The 25,003-nt window shown below is 61.7% G+C and overlaps 3 protein-coding genes across 5 annotated transcripts; 1 reads left to right on the top strand and 2 right to left on the bottom strand.

The window, feature by feature from the left end:
- Window positions 1-4,493: 4,493 nt before the first annotated feature.
- On the top strand, window positions 4,494-6,920 carry FAM110A (family with sequence similarity 110 member A). 3 transcript variants are annotated; one of them, XM_048963277.1, is made up of 2 exons: window positions 4,494-5,077; window positions 5,886-6,920. In XM_048963277.1, exon 2 carries the CDS (start codon window positions 5,919-5,921, stop codon window positions 6,912-6,914), a length of 996 nt encoding a protein of 331 aa, XP_048819234.1. In that variant the 5' UTR covers window positions 4,494-5,077; window positions 5,886-5,918; the 3' UTR covers window positions 6,915-6,920. The 3 variants fall into 3 exon arrangements, with proteins under 3 accessions (XP_048819234.1, XP_048819235.1, XP_048819236.1); XM_048963278.1 differs by having other exon boundaries at window positions 4,494-5,073; XM_048963279.1 differs by having other exon boundaries at window positions 4,494-5,010.
- A 2,202-nt stretch (window positions 6,921-9,122) lies between these two features.
- Window positions 9,123-17,005, bottom strand: ANGPT4 (angiopoietin 4). Its single transcript, XM_048963276.1, has 10 exons — window positions 16,928-17,005; window positions 16,373-16,830; window positions 12,842-12,997; window positions 12,539-12,660; window positions 12,080-12,312; window positions 11,797-11,912; window positions 11,575-11,676; window positions 11,337-11,503; window positions 10,803-10,933; window positions 9,123-10,727 (listed from the first exon to the last, which is right to left on the bottom strand). Exons 2-10 carry the CDS (start codon window positions 16,664-16,666, stop codon window positions 10,567-10,569), a joined length of 1,482 nt encoding a protein of 493 aa, XP_048819233.1. The 5' UTR covers window positions 16,667-16,830; window positions 16,928-17,005; the 3' UTR covers window positions 9,123-10,566.
- Window positions 17,006-17,970: 965 nt separating this feature from the next.
- Window positions 17,971-24,011, bottom strand: RSPO4 (R-spondin 4). Its single transcript, XM_048962814.1, has 5 exons — window positions 23,546-24,011; window positions 21,603-21,791; window positions 21,239-21,382; window positions 20,967-21,152; window positions 17,971-18,772 (listed from the first exon to the last, which is right to left on the bottom strand). The coding sequence occupies exons 1-5, from the start codon at window positions 23,622-23,624 to the stop codon at window positions 18,699-18,701; spliced, it is 672 nt and encodes a 223-aa protein (XP_048818771.1). The 5' UTR covers window positions 23,625-24,011; the 3' UTR covers window positions 17,971-18,698.
- Between the last annotated feature and the right edge of the window lie 992 nt (window positions 24,012-25,003).

The following is a 25,003-nucleotide window of genomic DNA, read 5'->3' on the forward strand; positions in this document are numbered from 1 at the left end:
CTCCCCTCCTCCTCCCCCCCCCCTCCTCCTCCTCCCCCCCTCCTCCTCCTCCCCCCCTCCTCGGGCGTGGGGAACCGGGCGGAGTCACCGTGCCGTCCCGCTGTCCCGCTCGGCGGTGGGTCTGACGCTGTGCTGCAGGGCTCCCGGGCTGGGGGTCCCAGCGGGGTCCTGGAGATGGGGGGGGGTACGAGAGCTGCGCCCCCACCCCTTATGTGAGCGGTAGTTTGGATGTTGGAGCGGGATGGGATGAGACAAAGTCATAATGGCGAATAAAAAGTAACGTGCTGGGGGCTTTGGGGGGTGGGCGAGCGCCTTTTTCTTGAGGGAACCCCCCAAATCCCTGTGCGTGGGGACAGAGGGAGCAGCTGTGATCACAGCCAATCCCACTGTGATCCCGTTCCATCAGGAACAGCTGGAGGGGCTCAGGAACACCCCCCCCTCTTCCCAACCCCCCTCCACCCAGCACACCCAGCTCCCTACTTTTGGCAGCATCACGGCCACTTGGTCCCATTCACTCCCCCTCTCCCCCTCCTCTCCCAGCTCCAGGTGCTGGCTGGGACTTCCACACTCCAAACTCAGCCCTAGTGCACAAAGTGCTCCCACCCGCTCTATCCCTGCCCCCAAAGCACAGCCCAGCCCCTCCTGTCCCCACATACCACCAGGGTCAGCCTCAGCGTGCTGCTGCCTGGCTGTAATGCCAGGTGCTCTCTGCAGTGCTGTCGCTGAACCTGCACACCCTGGTTTGGCTGGATGCCGGCATTTATTCCTGGCTGTGACACGGACTTTGCCCTTGTCTTCAAAAGAGCCTGTGTCCCACCTATTCCAAGATGCACCTTGCGGGTGCAAATGTCACCATGCAGCGCTGTCTGGGATGGATGGCTGCAGGGCTGTGGGTTGAACTGTTTGCTCTGGGAACACAGAATGTGGCCTGCAGGTGTGCATTGTGCACAGACACTCCTCCAGCCCTGCTCAGCCAGCACAGGGTGCACGGTGGCTGTGGGACATGACCAGGTGCCCAAACATGCTTGAGCTGGCAGATGCGATGCTTGCACCCTTCAGGAGCTGACAGGGGCTGCAGAGGACAGAGCAAGCTGGGCCCTATGGCAGCGCAGCCTGGCAAAGGCTCATCCCAGCACCCAGCTCCACCCTCGGCGGCTCTTCCCCCAGCACCCACTGGGTGTCGCTGGGAGAGCGAGCTGCACTGCACTGCCTCGTGCAATGCCCTTCCTGTGCCCCGCACCTCTGTGCCCTGCAGCCACCCCAGGCACCTAGAGCAGCGGTGTCCCCGCTGTCCCCAAATGGGCTGCAGGATGGGTGTTCAGGCTTTGGGACTGTTGGGGTTCTGCATCTGTGTGCCCTGTGTTGCTAGGAGGCACCGGGGGCTGATACAGCTGAGCCCCCTGCTCCCTATGGGGATGGGGCAGCAAGGGGACAGCGGCTGTGCCTTGTTCATTCTGCAGCACAAAGGAGCCCGAATCCAGGACTAATTGGCTGTGGCACGGGGGCCGATGGGCACAAAGGGTTGATGGGCACGGGACCGAGCGCTGCTGCAAGCTTCTCACCCCAACCCAGCTGATACGTGCTGCCTGCTGTGCCGGGGGGGGCCGCCCCCCACCCCATGCTGCATCGCATGGCAGCTGAGCCCCGGCCCCTCTGCACCCCGGCAGATGCGAGCAAAGGCCCCAAGGCAGATGGCAACATTTGGTCACCGAGCGGTCCTCGGCTATGGGACTGTGCTGGGATCAGGCAGGCGAACGGCCCACCAGAAACTCCCCCCGTGTCCCCAGATGCAAGGCCATGTCCAGTATGGGTGAGAATGCAGCAGGGTCTCTTGGGTGGGGAGAAGCAGGTGATGAGAGTGGGGCTCCATCTCTGATTCCACAGGCCTTTCTCACACTGGGAATCCCTGGTAAGGAGTACAACCCACCAATGGGACCCCAATTTTCCTACTGGAGGGGGCCCTGTCATACAGGCGGTACCTCCTTACTGGGAAGCCCAGCCAGAAAGCGGGGACCAACAGCGGGTCGCTGCCCACGGCCCTTTCCTCCCCTTCCATTCTCCTCCTCCTCACAGCTCACCATCTCCATTTGCATCCTATTTCCATGTGAATGGAGCAGGTCAAGTTGAAAGTTGAAAGCTGGCGCGGGGCGCCTGGGGAAGGGGCCTCTGCCAGAGGTGAGAGCCCAACAAAAGGGGCCGCATCCCCAGGGCACTGCGCTCTCATGGCTGCGGCCACAGCCCTGGCCCCAGCACAGCCGCCCTTCCACCATCTGCGGGTCCGAGCGCAGCCTCCACTGCTCAGACAAAGCCCTCACACCCGGCACGTCTCCATCTGTTGGATCCCCTGCACCCGAGCACAGTGTATCTTTGGCCCTGAGCATGGCTGCTGTCTGCAAGGATGTGCACAGAGGGATGTGCACGGCAGGATGGGCATGGGCAGCATCCAGCTGATGGGCATGAGGTGAGGCTGTGCGCATGAGAGCACTCCTCATTCGTCCCTATGGTCTCTAGGGAGCTCCCTGTGCCTCAGAACAGGCATTCAGCATCAGGGAAACTGAGGCAGGGAGTGGGTGGTAGCTCACCTCAGTCAGGGTATAGGCATTTCCCAGCTCCAAAGCTATCTGAACCATTGTCTGGGTGAGTGGTGGTGATAGAAGCCTGGAATTAGCACCCACCAAAATGAGCACGGCGGCAGGAGGAAGGTCTTGTGGAAGCTGCCAGCACTGGGGAGGGCTAAGGTGAGCCAACACCTCTGGGCTGGACCTTGTGCCATGAAGCTGCAGCCCTGTGGTTTGATGCCAGGTATCCACAACCCTCCCCACCCAACACTTAGAGGGAGGATTTGGCCTCTGAGCTCTTTTTTTCTTTTGCACTTTCCTAGCTGCATTTCACTCCTGGGGGGTCCTGGGAGCTGCACGTGCAGGGAGCCAGCCCTGAGCACCTGTGGGAGGGGAGCACAGAGCCAGCCCCAGCGCCCATCCACCTCGGGGCTGCGGGATGGGTGCTGAACCCAGGGCGTGCTCCTGCATTGGGCTGCCCTCCCCAAAACCATCCCGGGGTGCTCCTGGGGAGGGCGAGGCTACAACGCCCTGCTGAGTGCAAGCAGCCGGCGTGCCCAGACAGCACCAGCTGCCTGCCTGCAGCCTGCACCGATCCCCTACCATAGGGATACACAGCCTGGCCACCCTCAGCGGGCAGATGCCCACGGCTCTGCATCACCAGGCAGTGTTTTTCCAGCTGAAGCCATCGTGTAGGTCCACCTTCTGCTGGAAGCATCACCCAAGTGCAGGGCGGCTCCGAGCTGGGGCTGTTTGTTTTCCCAGCTTCACCCAAGCTCTGCTTGTCTCGCTTCCAAGAACGGTTTGAAAAACGTGCTGCTATCCCTGAGCTCTGATTGTGTGTGCTGTGTTTGCCCCTGCCCTGGGAGCTGGGCTGTGTGCAGGCAGCAGCCTCACTCGGTGACCTTGCTGTGCTCTGTCTCCTCACTCTGCACCATTCGTTGGGCTGCCCTGTTTTAAGCACAGGAGCGTTTTGATCTTTGGGACTGCAGGATGCCGGGGGGCTGGCGGTGACCTGGGGCTGGTGGGTGTGCAAGGGACCTGTTCCCTTGAGAAGGCTTTGAGAAGGCTCTGCTCCCTGTCCTGGTGAAAGCAGGGGATGTCCAGGGGCATTCTGACACCTGCAGTGCTTGGTGCTCCAGTTGTGCCACCACAGCAGTGCTTTTCCATCCCCACTGACCGAACTGTGGGTCCCTTCATGCTGCCCAACCGGCGCTGCCGGCTGAGCTTAGACCCACACCAGGACGTCACCGGCCACAGCCACGCTTTGTGATGCAGCCACAATTAAAATGCAGCCTGGCTTGGAGAAAAGCCCTGTGCCTGTGCACACACGCTGGCAAGGAGAGGTGTTTTCGATCCCATCTGAGTGCTGGGCTGCCTCGGAGGGCGTCTTCAACCAGCGGTGACTCAGACGGAGCCGTGAGCCGCCCTGCAGTGCACAGACCTGCTCCAGCACCCTGAAACCAGCTGCACTGCAGGGAGAAGGGGAGGCAGAGGGTACGGGGCCACTCTGAGACGAGAACAGGAAGCAGAGACACAGCAGCTGAACCAGGCCAGGGAGCACAGAAAGGTGGGTAGGTGGTGGAGGTGGGTGCTGGGTCGCTGTGGCTGAGCATGGCAAGCTGGGTGCCAGCCACAGTGCCTGGACTGCTGTGCTCCATTCGGGTCAGCTGATAATGTTGCTTTGCTTTCTGGGCTGTGGGAGAACAGCTCTGTGCGGATTGGGGCAGCCGTGCCAGGCTGGCAGCTCTCCATCCATAGGAATGTGGAGCAGCAGGTTGTGTCCGGCCAGCTGACCTGGCTGACAGGGACAGGAGCCCACCCTGAGCACTGCTGGCTGCTGGGGGGCTCTGCACCCCCATCCCTGTGCCCAGCAGATGCTCCCTATGGAAGCCTCCCCATCCATGGCACAGGGTGCAGGGTGGCTGCTGGCAGCGTGCTGTGCTCCAGCAGTGCACAACACTGGAAGATGACCCCTACACCACCAGAAAACACCCAGAGCTGGGTGAGTCAGGCCCTCGTGTCCCCTCTCCATCAGGGCTGGGTGACACAGGACCTTGGGGAGCCTGATGGTGATTTCCCACATCGGAGGCTGCAGCACTGCTTGCCCCCGAGCACCTTCCCTCCATGCTTCATTGCCCCTGAGCACAGAGCACGGCTGCAGCGGTGGGGCCCTGCCTTCCCCGTCATTGCCTGGCGGGGACATCGGTGCCCTGCACTGCCCTGTTCCCAGCTCACCGCCCGCAGCCGATGCCGTGTTGTGGGCTGTACCCAGGAAGTCGAGCAAGGAGGTGAGCGGCCTCAGGTGGCGGCAGCTCACTGGGAGAAAGGAAGCGGGGCTGTGCCGTGCCCACCGGTGGGCTCCCTTGTGCCCTAAGCTGGGCAACGTGGGGCTGGGGAAGCTGCGCTGGGCAGCTGTGGTGACCCCGGTGCTGGAGCACCGCCTGGACGGGTGAGTGGCACAGCCCCAGACCGGGGGAGACGGGGACCCTGCGGCCAAAGGAGCTCAGGAGAGGTCGGTGGGTATCAGCCCCTGGCTGCTGACAGCACTGGGGTGGGAGGCACGGGGCCGCTTTGAGCCCCTCCGTGTGCGGGCTGCTGCTGCTGCGCGACCGTTGGGGCGGGCGGGTGCTTGCTGTGCTTGGCAGAGCCCCAAGGGCGCGGGGTTCCTGGCTGCTGGAGAATGAGGAGGGTTGAGGAAGCACGGCTGGGAACCCCCGGGTGCTTTCCGGTGGCCCACAGTGGGAGAGGGGTGTGCAGGAGCCCCTCTGCCGTGGGACCTGCACACATTGCCCTACCCCAAATGGCAGGGGGCCGCTTGCATGTTGGCATTCTCCCTTTTTCTCTGTGAAGGAGGCGGGTGGGGGTGCACCGCAGGGGGGAAACTGCTCCTGGGGCTGAGCATGGGGGGGGGGCTGCAGGAAGCAGGGCCCGACGTTGCAGCGCAGAGGGCTGGTGGGCGATTGGGGCAGGCAGAGCACCCCACGCACCCCGGGCAGCGGGCATCACTGTGGGGCAGCAGCCCTTCCTAGGGCTCCCCTCACCCCAGTGTCGGGGTGCCCTCCCCGCGGCCCCATTGGCCGTGGTGCCGTTTGAAGCAGGCTTGCACCGCGGATTGGCCGCGCTTCGTTTCGGGGACGCAGCCGGAGGCGTGGTCCCTGCCTTGAAATAGGAAGCCCGGAGCAGCCGGCGCAGACAGCGCGGCACCGCACGCCCCGCGCAGCGCTCGGCCCTTTGTCCGCCTGCCTGCGGGGACGGGGTGCGGGCAGGGGGTTGTCACCGCCGGCCCCCGCAACCGCCCCTCATTGCGGTTCCCTCCCCCCGCAGCCTGCGGCGCGTGGCCCCGCTACCGCTCGCACGATGTCGGTCGAGGCTCTGCACGCCGGCGATGCCATGAAAGGGATGGCGGCGAGAACCCCCTTCACCTCGGCCATGCCCATCCGCATCCTCAACAAGGGACCCGAGTATTTCCGACGGCGAGCTGAACCGGCTGCCCGAAAACCCAGTGCCGTGGAGAGGTTGGAGGCCGATAAAGCCAAGTACGTCAAGAGCCAGCAGGTCGCCAGCACCCGGCAGGAGCCGGTGAAGCCTCCGCTGCTCAAGCAGCCGCTCTTCGTGCCGGGCGTGCGCCGCGCCATGCTCACCCCCAGCCGCAAGACGACGCCGGGACCGCGCTCAGCAGGCAGGGCCAAGACCTCGCTCAACCTGGAGATCCTCAACCACCTCATCAACGGCTGCGACAGCCCCAAAGCCGAGAGCCCGCGGGGTGGGGAGCGGCACGGCGCGGCGGAGGCGATGAACGCCAGTAGGGTCGGCAAGGCACCGGGGAGCCCCGCTGCGCCCAGACCCCCTGGGACCGTGGCGGTGCGCAGGGTGGACGTGCGGCCCTGCGGGGCCCTGCCTCCCGCCGTGCCGGGAATACGGGTGCCGTCGTCGCCCTCCCCGTGCAGAGTGCCCGCAACGCCGGTTCTGAGCTCACCCAGCCGCCCCGAAAGCGCCCGCCGGCAAACCCTGCTGCACCGCTCCAAGTCGGACCTGAGCGACCGCTTCTCGCGGGCCACCGCCGACCTGGAGCGCTTCTTCAACTACTGCGGCCTCGACCCCGAGGAGGTGCGGGACATGGGGGCCGAGCATTTTGCCCGTGCCAGCTCCGATATCGTGTCCGTCAAGTTTCACAGCGTCAGCACGGCCAGCTCGGAGGGCGGACGCTCCCCCCGCAGCGCGGCCACGCCGGAGGGCCGCCCGGCTGAGCGCATGCCCTACGGCATCTCGGTGGTGGAGCGCAACGCCCGCGTCATCAAGTGGCTGTATGGGCTGCGCCAGGCCCGCGAGCCCCAGCAGGTCTCCAACGTGTAGCCAGGCTGCTCGGCTGCAGGCAGTGCTGATGTTGAGACGGGAGGAAGCATCATCCCGTGCTCCCCAGGAGGGCAGCGGGGCCATCCCAGATCCCTGAACTGAGCCCGCTGTGCCTCTGTCCCCATCCCTCTGTGCAGCTGCAGAGCGTGGATGCTGTGCGTCCTCCTGAGGAGCGCCTTGCTTCCTGATGGACTCATCTCTGCAGGACCCCCATCAGCACCTCAGCACCCCTGAGCCTGTAGAGTGCAGGGGACACGGTTGCACCTGAATGTGTGCTGCTGGCTGGGCTGTGGGTGCATGGTACCTCCTTTGGGGTCCCAGCTTGAGGCTCTGCATTAGCACTGGGGCCTCCTCTTAGTGGCCACAGGTTGAGGTGCTGTGCCCCTGCAGCTTCAGCAGAAGGGGACAGAATCCTGGTGGTCCCCATCAGAGTGCTGAGCATCCTGGAAGGTTTGGGTGCTCTGCGGGGAGGAAAACCCGAGATCTCCTTGGAGAAGCTCAAGTCTGTGTATGTGTGTGTGCGTGTGTTTGTATCCTCTTTTTTGTATGCCAGTGAGAAAACCCCGGGCACAATGTGCCCTCTTATTTATGAAGAAGGTTCTATTGGTATTTTCCTACTGTTTTTCCTGATGTGTCAACTGTAAAAAAGTGACAGTAATGCAGTCAGTTTTATTAAATTTCAGTGCTTTGGATGCCGTGCGTGTTGCCGTCTTCAGATGTGGTGGGGAATGAACTGGGGCAGGCCCCCAAGAGCCTCTTCCCTGCCGAACTCAACAACACGATGGGCACTGCGTCCCAGTGGGTGTTTGCAGAGCATGAGTGTTGTGCCATGCTGTGCCGTGCCATGCCGTGCCATATGGTGCCGTGCTGTGCCAGCGCAGGGCCCGGCAGATGCAGCAGGAGGAAGGTTTGTTCCTGGCAGGTCCTGGCAGAGCCCAGCTGCGGGATTCCCCTCTGCACCTCCCCAGCACTGTGCCAAGCACGCTGCCGGGCTCTGCTCTGCGCTTGCTCCAGCAAAGCACCCCACAGCTTGGCTGCATCCCCAGGGCTGCAAGATGGGGAGGCGATAGCAGAGACCTCCCAGGCGCTGGGGAGGTGTGAGGATGAAAGATGATGCAGGGAGTGCTTTGAAGATGAAAGCGCCGTGTGCTGCGCTATCCCCAGGTGGGTGTGGGCTCCTGCAGCCCCTCTGCTCCTTGCAAGGGGAAAAGCAAAGCACCCCATGATGCTGCTGCAAACTGTGCCCATCTGGGTTGCTGGGGAAGATGGCACCCAGGCCACCAATACCCAATACCACCAATACCCAGCGCTCCCCCCATGGGGCACAGTCCTGCTGCTGCTCACACCCCAGCCCTGTTGTGCGGGACCCATTGGGCTCCCAGAAAGGAGCCAGACAGGTCTGGGAGCCCCCACCCAAGGTTGGTGCAGGATGTGGTGGGGAGGATGCAGGACAGCACCTGATAATGAGTCAGGGAGGAAGCACACGCCCAAGAGATCCTGCAGTGCCAGCACACAGGAAGCTGGTGACTCCCCAGAAAGCCAGACATGGGGCTCAGCCCCCAGCACTTGGTTCTGGGGTCCTGCATAGGGCTGCACGGCTGGGATGTGTGGTGGCTGCACACAACATGCACAGCCAGCCAAGTCCCGTGTGCTCACATGGTGCACATTTGCACCCCCAGCCATTTGAGGCACCTTGCTCCCCCCAGGGGATGCCCCAATGTCTCTGTATCCCTGTTGGGGACAAGAGGGCAGCCCTGTCCCTGCACTCCCGATCACTTTCCTTGGCAGCTGCCTCCCTGCCAGCTCCGGTTTCAGCATGGAGCCACAGCTGAGCCCGCAGTTATTTATAGAGAGGAGGAATGACCAGGGGAAGGTTTCCACTGCCTTTGTCCTGCTTACTCCCATATCTCTCGTTCCACGTTTCTACGTGGCTCATCACAGCGATGACCCTTCAAAGGTCATTTTCTTCCCCAGCCACTCAAGAAAAGGGCCTGGGGATCACATCCCAGCCCTCCTCAAGTGCTGCATGGGGAAAGCAAGGAGATGGGATTTGGGGTGCAGGGAGTGAGCAGGGCTGGGGGGCATGCAGAGGTTCACAGCAGCACCAGGATGGCCATAACCACAGTGCCTTGCAGGTGATCCCACCTTTAATGCATTTCCCGTTTTTCAATTATTAAGCACGATCTGATGAGCACCTTGGAGGAAGTGCCAGCTGCATCGCATGTTTTAATCAGTGTTAATTAGCAAATGCCTTATGAATGGGGGAGGGGAAGAAGCAGGTCTGTGGGGTGTGTTTGAGGGATGGGTGCTGTAGGGTCAGTGAGGGGGTGGATGTGTGGCTCATGGCCTGTGGCAGAGCTGCTACCACTGCTGGTCCCCAGAATCTGCTGGGGGTCCACCAGGGCACAATGCTCCTGTCCCCCATGGATGGGGATGCTGTGCAACGTCACCAGGCTGTGGGGGACCTCTAGTGGCAATAGAGTCGAGGGGGACAGGGGTGGCCCATGATAAGATGGGAAGCGCTGTGGAGCCGGGTGTCACCGAGCCCTCATCTGTGCTCTGAGCTCAGTCAGTGCTCAGCGGGTCAGGATGGGGCTGCACCCCCCTGAATGATGCAGATGTAGCAGGGAGACTGCTGGAAGGTCCTTTATGTGGAGATCATACACACTGCATCCCTGGGGCTGAGGCAGTGCTGCTGCTGTCCCCAGTAGTGAGCCCACAGCCACAGCTCCCATCTCCACCACTGCCAGAGCACTTGGCAAAGGTGGGAGCTGTGCATGGGGGTCTCAGGGCAGGGCTGAGTGCTGCCTGGTGCAGCTCTTGGCCAATAAATATCTCTCAATACAAAAATAAAAGGGGTTCCCATGCCAAGATCCAAGACATGGGTGGGTGTGGGGGCTTTTCTCAGCAGAAGGAAACACTACTGAGCTTTGCCCCACATTCTCCAGGCTGTCACCAAATGTGCCTGGGTCCAAGTCTGGATTCTCCATGCCAATAAAACAAATGGCCTGTCAGCCCCACCAGCACCTTCGTCCCCAGCTCCAAGCTCCCTCATCATCCTCAGCTCCCTATGCCTCACCTCAAACCACAGCCCCATCACCACATGCTACCCCCATCACCACCCCTGTGTGCTGGCACCCAGCCCCCTGCCTCTGGTGGCACCTCCGTCCCTTCGTACTGTCCCTGTCCCATCGGGATGTGCACAGCCAGTGATCCCCTTGCATGGGTAGAGTGCATGCAGGAGGGGACAGCTGTGTCCCCCTTAATGACCGTGCAGGGAGGAGGGATGCCATGCGCTCACACACCGGTTCTGCTCATCCTGCAGGAAAAGCAAAGCAATGGGGAGATTAGGGCAGTGCCCTAAAATATATAGAAAAGGCAAAATATGGTCTGCCTGACCCTGTATGTCTCATGCAGGAGGTCTGGTGGTCCCAGATGCACACTCCGGCACAGCACGGAGCCCGGAGCCCCACAGACATGGGGGAAATAGGGAGAAACCAGGAGGGAATGGGATCCACGCGCTGCAGCTTGCAGGAGTGGGGCTGGCTCAGAGTCAGCTCCAAGATCTAAGAGAAAACAGGAGTGAGAAAAAGATAATGGGGGGAAGCTCTCCAGGGGCTCCGTCCTCCTGCTGCTGCGCCGCTCCGGCCAGCTAAAAGCCCGCGGGCCGTATCAGCATGCGGGTGCCCTTCAGCGAGTAGCTGGGCCCCTGGAAGTAGTGCCAGCGGATGCCGTTCAGCTTGCGGATGTTGTGCCGTGCCGGGTAGTAGATGCCATTCAGGTTGGAGAGCCCGCAGGCGTCGAACCACCACCCTATGGGAGGGAGCAGGAGGAGTGGCACCGGGGTGGGCACGGAGCGAGGACCCCGACCCAAACCTTGCTGCTCACCTCCTGACAGCATCTGGGCACACTTGCAGAGGCAGTTGTCGTTGTCAGCATCGCGGGTGCTGAAGTTGGTGCCCTGCATGGCCAAGCCGCTCTGCTGCCCTGCTGTGCCGCTGTAGTCCTGCAGGGAGAGCCTGCGGCCACACGTGCCATCACTTCCCTTCTCACTGAGTGGGACTGCAGAGTCCGATGCCCCCATCCTCCCGCCCACAGCCCGGCTGACATCCCTGTGAGTGTGCACTGTGCCCACTGCATCTCCATGAGGGTGTTCTTGGGGACAAACCCGCTTGCATAGGCACTGGCCTCGCCAGGATGGGAAATTCTTCAGCCTTATTGCAATTTTATGCATCTAATTGGGGAAGAGCCCGGGGAGAGGGGGAGCAGGCGGTGTAGCAACAGCCCCATGGACGAAATCTGCCCAGATCCCAGTGAAAGCCCTATGGGAGCCCTGCAGCTCCCCAGGCAGGCAGCGGTGCCAACCAACCTGGGGGATCAGGGACAGCAGTGCCTGGGGACAGCTCAACTCTGCTCACCCACCTGTAGAGCAGCCGCTCGCTGTCCAGCTGAAACCTGCCATAGTGGGCATAGACCTGGCTGCCCTCCCAATCCCGCAGCTCCACACGCAGCACGTAGGGCTCCCGGTTCGTCAGGAGGTGCACGGCTTCATTGCCCAGCCAGTGCTCGCCCGCCGCATCCCCAAAGCCCTGGGGGAGCCGAGGGAGGGTGGGTGTGGGTGATGGGTGCAGGAATGCCCCATCCCCAACCCTATGCAGACCTGCTTGTACTCCCTCCAGCCCCGCTGGAAGCTGACGCTGCCGTTGATGCGGAGCTGGATGACCGTCCAGCCACCGCCGTCTGTCTCCATGTCACAGAACACCTGCAGTAGGGAACCAAGCAGCTCTGAGTGAGGTGACGCATCCCACTGCCAACGGGGTTGGTTTGCGGATGGTTGGGCCCCACGGTGCCACCGTGGCAGCCCTCTGTGGGCTGCTCTCACCTTCCTGGGCTGGCTCATGTTGGTGATGTGCAGGGTGTACACACCGCTGGCACGGCTGCCGGCCCGCAGCACCTCGGTGCAGTCCTGGAAACGCTGCTCCTCACCAGGCAGCAGGGCTGGGCAGAGGGGAGAGCAGCTGGCGGATGCTCCAGTGACCCTGCAGGTCCTGCAGCCCTGCTCTTCCCATCTCCCCAGGGCTGGGGATTTGCTGCAGGAGAAACCTCTCAGGGCACAGGGCGGACTCGCTCTTGGGATGCAATGTTTTTAGGTTCTCCCCACTCACCTCTACCCTCTGCCACGAGGCGCACCAGGCTCTGCACTGACTCCAGGAGCTGCAGCTGCTGTCGCTGCAGCAGGCTGGCGTTGGCACTGGCTGCCAGCAGAGACTTCTCCAGCTCCTCGATGGTGCCGCTCTGCCTGCTCAGCAGGTGCTGCAGCCTCTCCTTCTCTGAGCGGATCCCTGCCAGCTCCGCCTGGTGCTTTGCCTCCATATCCAGCACCCGCACCTCCAGGATGCTGCAAGAGGATGTGTGCTGGAGATGGGCAGCCCCAGCCTGGCTGCGGTTCCCCCGCACTGCCGTGAGCTGCCCCTGCTCCCTACAAGTGGCAGCTGTGGGATGTGAGTGACCTGTGGGCATGCTTCCCCACCCAAAGGGCTCTAATGAGACCCTGTCACCCACGGGGACCCCCGATGAGCCCTGGAGGGGCTCCAGCTCTCCTGCAGAGCAGCCCCAGCCCCTACTTGTTCCTGCTCTGCAGCTGGTGGATCTCGTTTGTCTGCACCAGCAGCTGCTTCTCCAGCTTGGTGGTGGACAGGGAGTTCTCCAGCAGCTGCATCTCGATGCGTGACGTCTGGTTCAGCACCTGCACGGGGACATTGGGAGGGTGGGCACACACAGCAGAACGCCTCCTTGTCCCCAGCGTCCTCAGGAACATGACTGCATGAAACCAGCATCCCTTCAGGGAACAACAGCAGAGGAACTTCCCCACACTGCAGTTCCGGTGGCAGTGGGGACATGGGGACACGCGTGCCATCGCTGCCCACCTGTGCCTCCACGTCGGTGAGCTTGCGGCTCTGCTCAGCGCTGCGGTTCAGCAGGGAGCTGCCGATCTCCAGCATGGTGGCCGTGTGGTTCCGCACCGCCGTCTGCCGCAGCCGCGCCATCTCCGGCTTCATGCTGTTCTGGATGGAGCTCTCCAACTGCAGACGGCAGCGAGGGTGGGATGGGATGGCTCAGCCGAGGAGCTCACCCCGCGCTCAGCCTCAGTGCTGCCTCCTGGGCACTCTGATGTGGGAGCGTTGCAGTGCAGCACGAAACATCCCGGGTGCTTTGGAGCTTATTGGGAGGATGGGACGTGTTGCCTGTGGCTGCAGTGCTGTGGGGGAGCCCAGGGCACCGCTGCCGACATTCCTCATCCAACACCCTCACACAGCTCTGCTCCCATGTGTCTGGGCTAGGAGAACGGCTCCTGCTGTAGCTGGCACTGCAGCTCACGCTGCTCAAAAGCAGCAAGATGACACAATGGGAACAGCCCAGGACAGCATCCCGGGTGTATGGAGGGAGCACTGCTGTGGGTGGCACTGGAGTGGTTGTAAAGTTGGCGTGTGGCACAGTGGCAAAGCAGAGCTGAATGGGGTAGGTGGGATTTACAGCCATGGGGGCGCCCACAGTCCCCAAATGGGGCTTTTCTCTCGCTAGGACCTGGCACAGGTCTGTGTGTTCACAGATCTATTGTTAAACTGGGACTACTGACCAAAAAGGGAGGCACTGGCATGGGCACCAGCATCAGCACCAGCACGGCTCAGCTGCTGGCTGAGTTCCTATGGCTGCCAGCATCCTCCCCCCCACTGCCCCATCCTGGTGAAGGCGGCTTTCCCAGTGCTGGCTGCTGCCCTGCTGCAGGGAAGTGCTCAGGGCTGGGAAGCAGCTGGCTATGTGCGCGGCTCTGAAGCGTCTTCCGCTTTCCCAGCCCGCAGGGGACAAGCACTTCCCAGTAGGTTTCTATTTCTGGCAGCTGCCATGAGGTTCCCATTCATCCCCTCTCTGGGGTGACAGCCTCAGCGAGGTCTGTGGCCCTGGGGCCACTGTGCAGGGACTGCAGGGAGCGGAAGGGATGTGCTGCTGCCCACGCTGGGAACACTGCCCTGTGGATCCCACTGCCCCATGGATCCCACTGCCCCATGGATCCCACTGCCCCGTGGATCCCACTGCCCCATGGATCCCACTGCCCCATGGATCCACTCTCCAAGTGGATCTTGTGCTCTCTGAGCTGCTGCAAACCAAACCCTAGTGCCATGTCTGGAAAGCGCTTTCCCAGCTGAGCGATTGCTGGAGAGTTTCCCTTTAACCACGTCGTTAATCTTGCTGCTTCTCAGGGCTCCAGAGGCCATTTCTCCCTCCTGATTCTGCCTTTTTTTTCTTCAAAATAAACACATCTCTGAGTTAAGGGCAGCGCATACCCATGGAAAAGGTCGGGCTGGCACAGGCAGGGCTGAGCGCGGCCCCGGCTGCTCCCTGTGAGTGGTGCTGGGGCCTCTTTTGTAGGTCCCTGCCCTACCCAGGGGGAGCATCAAAGCCTCCAGGCCCCAGCCACGGCTCTGATGAAGGCATCGACCTGGGAAGCAGCTGGGACTGGAGGGAGCTGCAGAATCCCTAGACAGCGTGGACCCATGTGGGGACTGCATGGCTGCAGAGTGGAATGAGGGGACCCTCCCCAGGAGGGAGGTTCTTCCCAGAACCTGCAGCCATGGGGCCACTCTTGCAGGGAAGGAATTGCAGGAGCAGGGCAGGGATGGGGCCACAAAGCCAGGAAGGCAGCAGGTTCCCCACTGCTGGTCCCATCCCTCTTGCAGCGTGACACTGGGCAGACGCTGCTCCAGCAGTGCTCTGACCACAACCGAGCCCAGCTCCGGCCCCGCGTTGTGTCCCGGGCCAACAGTGAGAGCTGCCAACATTTGCAGCCTCTAAAAGAATTTCTGCTCAGCAGCAAAACCCCGCGGCAAGAGGCCCCCAGCCAGCAGCACAGAACAGCCACCCCAATGCCCCAACGCTGGGAACCCATTGCAAACAGTTGGAAGGTTCCATCGCACCGGGCACTGGGGTCACAATCCTTCCTGTGTGCAGGTTTTGTGCCCCACACTTTGTCGCTCCCTAAAGGGAGGGCCAGAATGGTGGCACTGAGAGGTGCTCGGTGCCCATATCCTCTGCAGCACCACCACGCAGCCTCCCTTGTGCAAAGCCACATGAGTGTCCTCATGTCCTTGTTGTGTCACTGCTTGTCCCTTCTGGTGACAGCATGCCTGGCAGTGTGGGGAGAGTGACCTGGCCTCCAGGGGTCTGTGAGCTGAAGGTCAGGGGTCCCAAAGGGACTGCGCCATATTCCTGGCCCTGGGCACAGCCCAAATTCTCTGCTCCATGGGCAGACAGGGATTTGGGGTTGTTTACAACCAGTCCTCAAGTCCGGTGCCTCCTTTGAGCCCAGTTTGTTTGTTCAGGCCTGGATCCCAACCAAAACAAGCCTCCTTGCGCAGTTTCAGTTAAATTAGGAAAGCAAAGAAACTGGACACACACAAAAAAAATAAAGACCTAACTGCAAGCTGCCTGCAGCAGAGGGGCCATGCTGTGGGGTGGGACGAGCACCAGTTGTGCCCCTGCTCCTGGGGTGCAGCACCACTGCGTGCAGCTGCCCAATGGGCACACACAGTGCAGGCAGGCTTTGCTCAGCGTATCCCTGGGGCTCAGCATCCTCCCAGGACTCAGCACGCTCCCAGCTTTTGAGGAATTTGTGGTCTGAGTCAGCTGAGGAGAGGACAAGGGGCAGCCCTGTGCGTCCCTTGTGTGCCCACTGCTGTCCCTATGCAGCGCTCGCAGTGTCACTCAGTTCGACTGGGTGACAGCCGTGGGGACTGAGGTCCCACTGTAGGGACGTGGCTCTTCCCTGATGCTCACACAGATGTGAGGTCAGGAGGTGTCGGGTGAGACCTCGGAAAGGAAAAGCCTCTTCCTGCCTCACCCTGAGAGGCCGGGAATGGGGGAGTGCAGCAAGGGGTCCCTGGGATGGGCTGGGAGGGTCCATGGCACAGGGTGCCCTCCTTCCTGCTTTGCCCCTGCTGTGGGCCTGGGGCTCCCAGTGCCCCCGTGGGGACGGAAGGTCACGAGCTGTGTTTCCCATGCAGAGTCTCACCCAGTGCCAGGAACATTCGTGAAGCCCACAAGTGGGAACACAACGAACCCTGCCCTTCGGTCCCTCACCCCGCTGCCTGCCAAAAGCCTTCCCAGCAGCTTCTCGGCAGCGCCACGTCCTGACCGTAAGCAGGGAGAGCTGAGCACTGTAAGGTGGCCCAGGACCACTGGCATGACACGGGCACAGGGACAAGGAGGGGACCGCGGTGGGGACGCAGAGGGACACAGCACGCTGAGCAGCAGCACGCACAGAACCCACCCACCCCCTCTGGGCAGACAGCGCTGGGTGAAGGCAGCACCGGCTCAGGCTCCGGAGATGAGATTTGGGCAGAGCGATGCACCAAACCCCTGCTCAGAGCTCTGACAGGGGACACCCCCTCCCCATTGCCTACCTTCAGCAACCACTGCGTGCTGTTCTCCAGGATCCTCTCCAGGTGCTGCAGGCGCTGGGTAGCCCCGCGGGCGGCTTGTCCACTGCCGGACGGCGAATCCCGCTGCAGCGCGTTGACGGGACCGGGGACGGCGAGCGGGCACGGCGACGGCTCGGCCTCGGGCAGCACGAAGGTGTAGCTGCAATGCCCGTGTTGCACGCGGTGCCAACGCCGGCGGTTGCCCACGTCCAGCGCCCTACGCTGGGATGCGGCTGTGCACAGCGCTGCCAACGCCACGAAGCTGAGCGCACGCATGGCGCGGGCACGGGGCGCACGCAGCCCCCCCCCCCTGGAGCCCCGGCACAACGCAGCTACCCCCGGGCGCAGCGCTGCGGGGCCGGCATCGCTTCCCGCTGCTCTCTGAGCCGCCTCCGGCCGCCCCGCAGCCTTTTATCGCCAGGCTGAGTCCCGCGGCAGCCCTTGAGAGGGAAGAAAAAAAAAAAAATCTGTTTAAAAACAATACTTTTATCTTTTTTTTTTTCTTTCTTTCTTTTTTTCCCTCTCCTCTGAACCCACCGCGGGGAGATCAAGTTTCACACGTCATCTTCGCCCATCTCTCACACACACACAGCCCGGATGCCCTCCATCCCCGCGCACCCCCAGCCCCACTGTACCCCCGAGCCCCCCGCCCCGCTCCCAGCAGCCCCAGCTCCCCCCTCCGGGGCCGCCTCCCCCCCGCCCGCGGCTATTAATAACGACGGGGGAAGCGGAGCGCTGCGTTTGGCTGCTCGGCTGTGGGATGGGCCCGTGGGGACCGTGGGGATGCAGCGGAGCGGGACCTGGGTGAGCCCCACATAGGATTTGGGGAAGGGCTGCTGTGGGGTCGCTGAGGACGATTGAGGTTCAACTCAGTGTTTTCCCGTGCTCAGCCCCATGTTAAGGAGCCGTTGTGGTGGCTGAGCTGTGTGGAGTGGTGACACTCTGAGTGTCCCATGGGCCGCGTGGGGTCCTGGTGGCTGGCACAGAGCCCTCGCAGCCAGGCTGTGTGCAGGGCTGCTTGCAGGATGTCCTGGGATGCCTGCAGGATGTCCATGACAGGGCTGGATGTGAGGACAGAGGGTAGCATGGGGACAGGGCTGGCCATGGGGATGAGGGTGGCCATAGGGCAGGGTGGCCATAGAGTCGGAAATGGCCATGGGGACAAGAGCAGCTGTAGGGACAGGGCAGGCCATGGGCACAGAGTGGTCGTGGGAGAGTGGTGTTCCCCAGGCACAAGGATGCCCAAGAATCTCCTTGGGTTTTCTGCCAGGTTTCTTGGATCCTAACCCTAACACAGATCCTGTGGGCACCCCACTGACTGCTGTCCCCACGTCCCTGCTGTAGCACCTGGGGAAGGGACAGGATCCCATCGATGCAGCTTGCTGCTCACTGCTCACTGCTCACTGCTCACTCCTGCTGCTTCATGATTAAATGGCGAAAACCACTGCTGTGTGCTGCGGGGACAGAAGCTGAGAGTGACCCCAGCATCCCCCCTACCCACGATTTCTATAGCAGTGCCTCACAGAAACTGTTTCCACAGTGCAGGAAAACAGAAAGGCGATGGATGCCAGAGGCTTTAATAGTTTATTTGTCCATAAGCAAACAGAGCAGTGATGCTCCCGGCTGGCTCGGTGCTGACACCCAGTGCTCTCCTCCTAGAAGGGCCCCACAACCCCCATTTGTGCCGGGAGGAGGAATGGGGTGGCCAAACTCTTCAAAGAGTCACAGAAATTCCCATGGTGAGAGCAGCAGTTGGAGCAAAGCGCATTGCAAAGGTGCTGCAGCGCTTCTCCGTGTGCTTCCCATGTCCTTTGGATGGGGAGAGGGATGGTGTCGCCCTGCTCGTGTCTGGAGGGGGCTGTGGGGCTGCTCCCCCGGCGCAGGGGGCTGCTGTGATGTGGAGTGCATGGGTAAAGCCCCCCTTCCCCCCCATTGTTGTGAACCCATGCATGTGCCATAGGTGCTGAGCCCTGCAGGACCCCAATGTACACAGGATCCAGTGGGGATGGGACATCTCTGGGATGGGTATCCATGGCCTGCAGCACGGTCAGACCCACACCAGCCCCATCCCACCCAGCTGCAGAGAGTGGCAGAGGGAAGAAGAGCAAAATAAGGGAGCCACCCCCTGCCCGAGCCCCGGGGCATTGCTTTGGACATTGCAAATTAGATTTTCTGAAAAGGAAATGTTTTACAGGCCATAAATTGTCTCAAAAGAAAGGGGGAGGTTGGGGTAAGGGGGTGGTGGGGGAGAAAATTGTGCAATTTTTCTGCAGCTGGAAAGCAGGGGCAGCACGGGGGGGCTGCTGCGCTAGGTGCCCGCGTCCTGCTCTGTCCTCTGCTTCTTCTGCCGCTTTTTGCCTTTGTTTCTGAGTTTGGTTTTCTCTGGAAGAGAAAAAAAAAACGGAGAAATAGAGGGGTTTCTCACTGGGAATGGGCAGCAGGGGCCCTTCTGTGTATGGGTGACTGCTGCCATCTGGATCCTTCCTGAGGCCCATCAGTGGGACAGGGGGGATGCAGGGCTGTCCCTGGAGCAGCGCTGGGTGTGTGGGCACAGGGACCAATTGCTGGACCCCAAATCCTCAGTGTCCCCAGAGCCTCTAGCTTTGCACGATGGGGTCAAAGCAGCGAACCTTGCCTCTGCGCAAGGAGTGAGGAGGTGAGAGCAGGTTGGTGGGACATGGATGGGACACAGGTGGGACACGGGTACATCCATGCCTCCCCAAACACCTCTCCAGCTCCTGAGTCTGCAGGTCGGTGGGAGCAGTGCTGAGACCCCAGAGCAAAGCAGGACGCAGAACGAGACCTGCAGGATCCAATGGAGCAGTGAACATTTGGGAGCTGCCCAAAATCCAGGTGGATTCACCGGGCCGTGCGGGCACCCAGAGCGCGAGCAGCACAGCGGTGCATTCCAGCACTGGTGACGCTGCTTCTTTCTGAGGGCTCCATCTCTTTTCCTACTCAGCTCTGTTTTTCTGCTCTGATCTCCCAGACAATTGCCACCCACAAAGGAAAGGGCACGGCACGGATGCCAAGCGTCTGGAACGGAGCGCGGCGGGGACACAAGGCAGATTTACAGTGGCGTGGATGGTTTTGTGTCCGGGCCAAGCGCCGACGCTGCTCGCTTCCAGAGGCCGGCTCAGAAGTGGTAGCACAAATCTCTCATCGCACAGCGCGGTGCTGGGATGAGGCAGTGCCTTCCTCCAGCTCTCGGCGCGTCCAGCGAACCCGCTGTCCCATAACATCTGGATCCCATAAGGCAGCAGTCGGCTGGCTGGGACAGGAGCCTGGGAGCGAGGGTGGGTGCGTAGGGACGGGGAGCAGAGGGGCTTCTCCTGCTGCTGAGGCTGCACGCAGCTGCACCGGGGGGCTTCCTTCTGTTTCAGGGAGAGACCCACAGCTGATCCCCATCAGCACCGGGCTGTGCCCCAGAGCCCATCCCTGCAGCCTTGGAGCTCAGCTCAGGTCACCCCATGAGTTGTGGTGTATCCAAATCTATGGCCCCACAAGGGGATGGTGGTGGGGGCACCGAGCTGAGCGCACACACCTCCAGCACTTGCATGGCACCGTGCTCCAGAGCAGAATATTCCACTGCCACCAGCCTCGAGGGGCCACAGGAAGTGCAGCCACATTTCCCCGCATCATCACCACTTGGCACCCCAAAGCTGCCTTAGCAGGGCAGGATATCAACTCCACGCTGTCAGCACGAAGCGTTATTTATGACTGGTGGTGCTCTGATGAAGATGCACTCCTGGCTCTGCAGCCCCAGCACACCTGGCTGCAGCTATTCCCATCTTCCTCCAGCCCTTCCCTCCTGCTGCCACCGCCTCGCAACGATGCACAGCAAACCTGCAGCTCCAATATCTGCAACGCCAGGGCCGGTGGCTCAGATCTCCTTCCAAGGCTCACAGATTGGTATCTCATGCAATCTGCCTTTCTGCCAGTTATTAAGCAGAGATTTATTAGAGCAGCTTTCAGTCCAGCTGGTTGCATCCAAAAGTGACATCAGCCACCTCCCGGTTCCCATTGCCATCCCAGTTGCCACTGGGCTGGGTGCTGGGAGAGGTGGTGAGGAGCCCCGGGATGGGGGCTGGATAAAATCAGGGAGACCACCGGGCAGGGCAGGACGATGCCTTATCCCAAGGACACATCTCAGAGCAGGATGAGGACTTGGCTGTCTCAGCTCCCCCAGGTGATGCCCTCCAGCTGTCTCTGCATTCCTGGTATTTTGCAGATGGTTGCAGGTTTTTTTTTGCAGACTTTTGCAGGTAATTCCCCCCTCCCCAGCAGCTCAACCCTCCCCGTTTGCAATTGCAAAGCAGAAAGCCTCAGCGCTGCCTCTCCCTCGCAGGCAGGGCAGGATGGGGCCGGTGCCAGGGGCTGCTCAGCACATGTGCTTGGGAAGGCGGCTTTCTCCAGAACTGCACGGTAATAACAGCCGCCACCGACCTCCAAATGCTTGGGAGATGAGATCCCGGCTCGCCGCTCACCGCCGGAGCCCACAGCGCTCCTTGCTTTTAGGGACCGGGGGGCTGCGCGGGGCCGGGGGGCTGCGGGGGGCATCCGGGGCTGCGCTCACCTCCCGGGCAGTGCTTCCTCAGGCGGCACCTGCGGCTCTCCAGCAGCGCGGGGCACGCAGCCCCCTCCTCCCGTGGGGAGCCCGGCACCTCGCGCACCCGCGTCTCCAGACCCCATTTGCAGCCGCAGCTCCGGCCCTCGTGAGTGCAGGCGCTCCACTCGCTCCAGGGCCCCGGCTCGCATGTTTCTGTAGGACGGGGGCGCGGGGAGGGGACGGTGACCATGCCGCGTTGGCACGGGGCGCGGGGTGCGCGGGGCGAGGGTGCCGCTTACCTTGGCACTCGCGGGTGCCGGGCTGAGCCGCGGTGCTGGGGGGGCACTGCCGGAAGCATTGGCCTTTGTGCAGGTAGAACTTCTCCTTGCATTTCATGCAGAAGTCTTTGCTGAAGCAGCTCTCGCAGCTGGGCGACCTGCACTCTGCCGGGGAGGGGGCTGTGAGCGGGAGGGCGAGAGCGGGGCCGGAAACCCCGGGGACCCATTGCAAACCCATTAGGTAAGGGAGAGGGGGAAATCCTTGCATCCCAGCCGCCTCATCTCCAGCCAGTGCCCAGGACTAGACGTCCTGGGGATGCTCCGGGAAGCGGGGGGACCCCGGGGTGCCCACAGGCAGAGCAGCTCTGCTGGCTACACCACGTACTTGTGCATCTGTTGACCTCCAGACCCCGCACGCCGAAGTAGCCGGGGGGGCAGGTGTGGACGCACACCCCGTACTGGCGGATGCCGTCCCTCCAGATGAGCAGGAAGAGCCGGTGGTGGCAGGTGATGCAGCCGTTCTCCTCCGAGCACAGGACGCAGCCCGTGCAGTTCTCCAAGAGGCCGGCGCTCACTGTGGGGACAAGGATAGGGGCTGTGTGTGTGGGGGGGGTGGGAACAGCAATGGCACCTTCAGTGCATCCCAATGGGGGGTTGGCAGGTAGAAATGTATTGTGATATGTGTCAAGGGAACAAAAGGGTTTTGGAAACATCTGAGTAGAGCTGCAATAAGGATCCGTCTGCTGGCTCCAGAGCTGCCACCGCTTTCCTCTGCCCCACTGCTGTGATTTACACAGGCAAAGCAGCCCTGGGGGGCTCTGCTTCCAGGGACGAGGACGTGGGCACATGGATGGGGAGCACCCCATAACAGTAGGGCATCTCCGAACCGGGCCCTCCCCGGCTTCTCCATGCACACAGCCAGGTGCCTCTGCTGCACCCAGTGCTATTGGGAACATTCTCTTCTAGCTTAGAGCTCACCCTTTGTGCCTCTGAGCAGAAGTGCCTGCTGAGCAGTGGCAGCAGTGCCAGAACAGAGCAGTGAGTGCACAGCACCCAGGTCCATCCGCTCACAGCAGGTCTGACAGCGTGGAGATGGGATTTTCCACATAGCCAAGCCCTGAGGAGGAGGCAACCCTGGGCACATGGAGTGGGGCCAGATCTCCATATTGGCACAAAAAAAACCCACTTGGGTAGTGGCACAGGTAGCAGTGCCATTGTCATCATGGTCCCACAGCCCTCCAGGGAAGCAAGAGAGGGAGCACAGGACTGGGGGAGCAGTGAGGAGATGCAGGCAGAGGGTGCCCTGCAGCCCTACAGACCCGCAGCTCTACAGCTCAAGGGTAAAGGATGCACTGCAGTGGTGCCACGCAGCTGGCCCTGAGCTGCCCCTCCTGCTCCTCGTGCCAGGGCACAGGGACTCAGGCAGCAGCACTTTGTGGCCAGGAGGCTGCGTGTGCTGGGAGCCCGCTAACGAAGCACCTTGGATCCATTAAGTTGTTATGGTCTCTGTTACATATTTACCAAACGCTGACAACATTTGTGTTCCTGGCTGCAGCCAGAGCGGCTTCCCAGGAGACGTGGGGATTTACGAGTGCCTTTCCCTTCCCTAGTTCTTTGGGATGATTTTCTTTGCCGCCCTCCCTCCATCTCCTGGTGGGCATGGAAGGTGGGGAGCCGATACCAGGACAGGATGGGATGTGATGAGTCGATATTATGATGCCCACCTTTAAAAACAGCTCTGCCTGCACATCGGAATGGGATTCCATAACACTGGGAATGGGGAAATCAGGGGCAGCTCTTGGGTACCCCTCCCCAGGTGCTGTAGATGCAGATGGGGTTGCACTGGAGGAGGGACCCCACCTGGGTGCATGGAGCTGTGCTCAGACCCATGGATGCTCCCTCGCACCCCCCGTAGTGCCGGCTCACACTGCCAGCTTTTGGGGCTGTCCCCACACCGAGTGCATCGGCAGCAGCCTTGCCACCCCCATGGACACATCTTACAACCACGTACAACGCAGGGAAAACTGTCCATTTGTAATCCAAGGCCTCCGAAAAGCCCTGCTCTCACAATATCCCATCCTCATCCCGGCACAAATTGAGCACCTCGTGTCACAGCCCCGCGGTGGCACTGCCCAGCAGAGGGGACACATCTCAGGACACCCTGCTCTGCACCCTGGATCTGTCTGCTCAGGGGAAGGATGGGGCAGGGGATGGTGGTGTCTCCGAGCATCCTTCCAGGATGTTTTGCTCCTCTTGCATCTCCTGCATCGAGCTGAGAGCAGAAACACTGGCAAACCCGATTCCCTGCCCGCACCGCACCCACCCTACCTTGCTTTTTCCATCGGTTCTGCGAGAGCATTTCCATGGAGCTGATGAATAACAGCAACATGAATATTATCCACTGCATCTGGGCAGGAGGAGTGGAGGGCAGGGAGGAACTCAGACCATCCGAGCGGAGCTCACAGCATCGCCCCGGGCACGGCACAGCGCTACGGGGGCATGGGGCGGTCAGCGCAGGGCAGCGCCAGTGGGCTCTGCCTTTAAGACCACCGGCAGCCCCTCGCTTTTCCCCCTCCGGAGAAATGGGGAGAAGGGAAAATAATCCCGGGAGACACCGGCAGGAGTGGGGACGGACGCGCTGCGGAGCCCCGGCCCGGATCCGAGCGTCCCGCCGTCCCGCCGCCGTCCGTCTGTCCCGCTGCCATCCCGGCCCGGCGGGGGCACGGCGAAGCCCCCGGCTCTGGGGGGCGGGGACAGCAGGGTGGCTCCGCCCCGGGACGGCCTCGATCCAGTCCCGGTCGGGGGCGAGGGCGCGGGGTCCTGCGGCTGCATCGGGTGTGCCGAGCCGTGCCACGCCGGGCCGAGCCGTGCCATGCCGGGCCGTGCCAAGCCATGCCGGGGCCTGCCATGCCGAGCCAAGCAGCGCTGCGCCTTGCCAAGGGGAGTCAAGCCGAGCTGAGCTGGACCGATCTGAGCTGAGTGAAGCCATGCTGAGCTGAGCTGAGCTGAGCTGAACTGAACTGAACTGCACTGAGGTTTTCTGAACAGAGCCAAGCTGAAGAGAGTCGTGTTGAGCTGAGCTGGGAGCAGATGAGTGGAACTGGGTCTTGTTAAGCTGAGCTGTGCTGAGCTGAAGTGAGCTGAGCTGGGCAGAACTGAGCCAAACCAAGCCAACCTAGCTGAGCCAAGCTGAGCTGCAGCTCCCAGCACCTGGCTCCCAAACAGCTGCCTGCACCCCTCACCCTGTGTACGACCCAGGGGTTTCAGCACACTCAGAGGGAGCCCTGGGCCCACACTGAACATCAGCAAGGGCAAGGCTTGTGTGCAGGATGCTCTGATCTATGTGTGGGTAGCTTGGCAGTAGTTTCCCACCACAGGTACAAGACCTTCAGGCCAGAACCCTGAGTGCAGGCTGCCCCTTACCCAAAGAATGGGCTTGGGATGTTCTGGGCCTGCTTTACCTTGGGAGGACACAGGTCGGACTGGGGGACCACTGAGCACCTGCAGACTCACTGCAGGAGAAAGCACTGCGGTGGATGCATCCATCAGTGTCACCCCAGTTCTGGGCAGACCTGGGGACAACTGGGGACAGGGAGAGGGAGAGAGGGAGGGAGGCCCCCACTGCATGTCGGGGTTGCTGTCCTCACTGCCTCCATTCCCCACTTGGATTTCTCCCTCTCGCTCCCCCAGCCCTCCCCAGGTCTCTCTGCCTCCCCCATCCCACACATGAGTGTTTCATTCCCAAGGAGTTATGATTCAAAAAACAAAGGAACTGCTTCAGACCCC

Source organism: Lagopus muta, chromosome 16 (assembly GCF_023343835.1).
Source record: "Lagopus muta isolate bLagMut1 chromosome 16, bLagMut1 primary, whole genome shotgun sequence".
NCBI lineage: Eukaryota > Metazoa > Chordata > Aves > Galliformes > Phasianidae > Lagopus > Lagopus muta.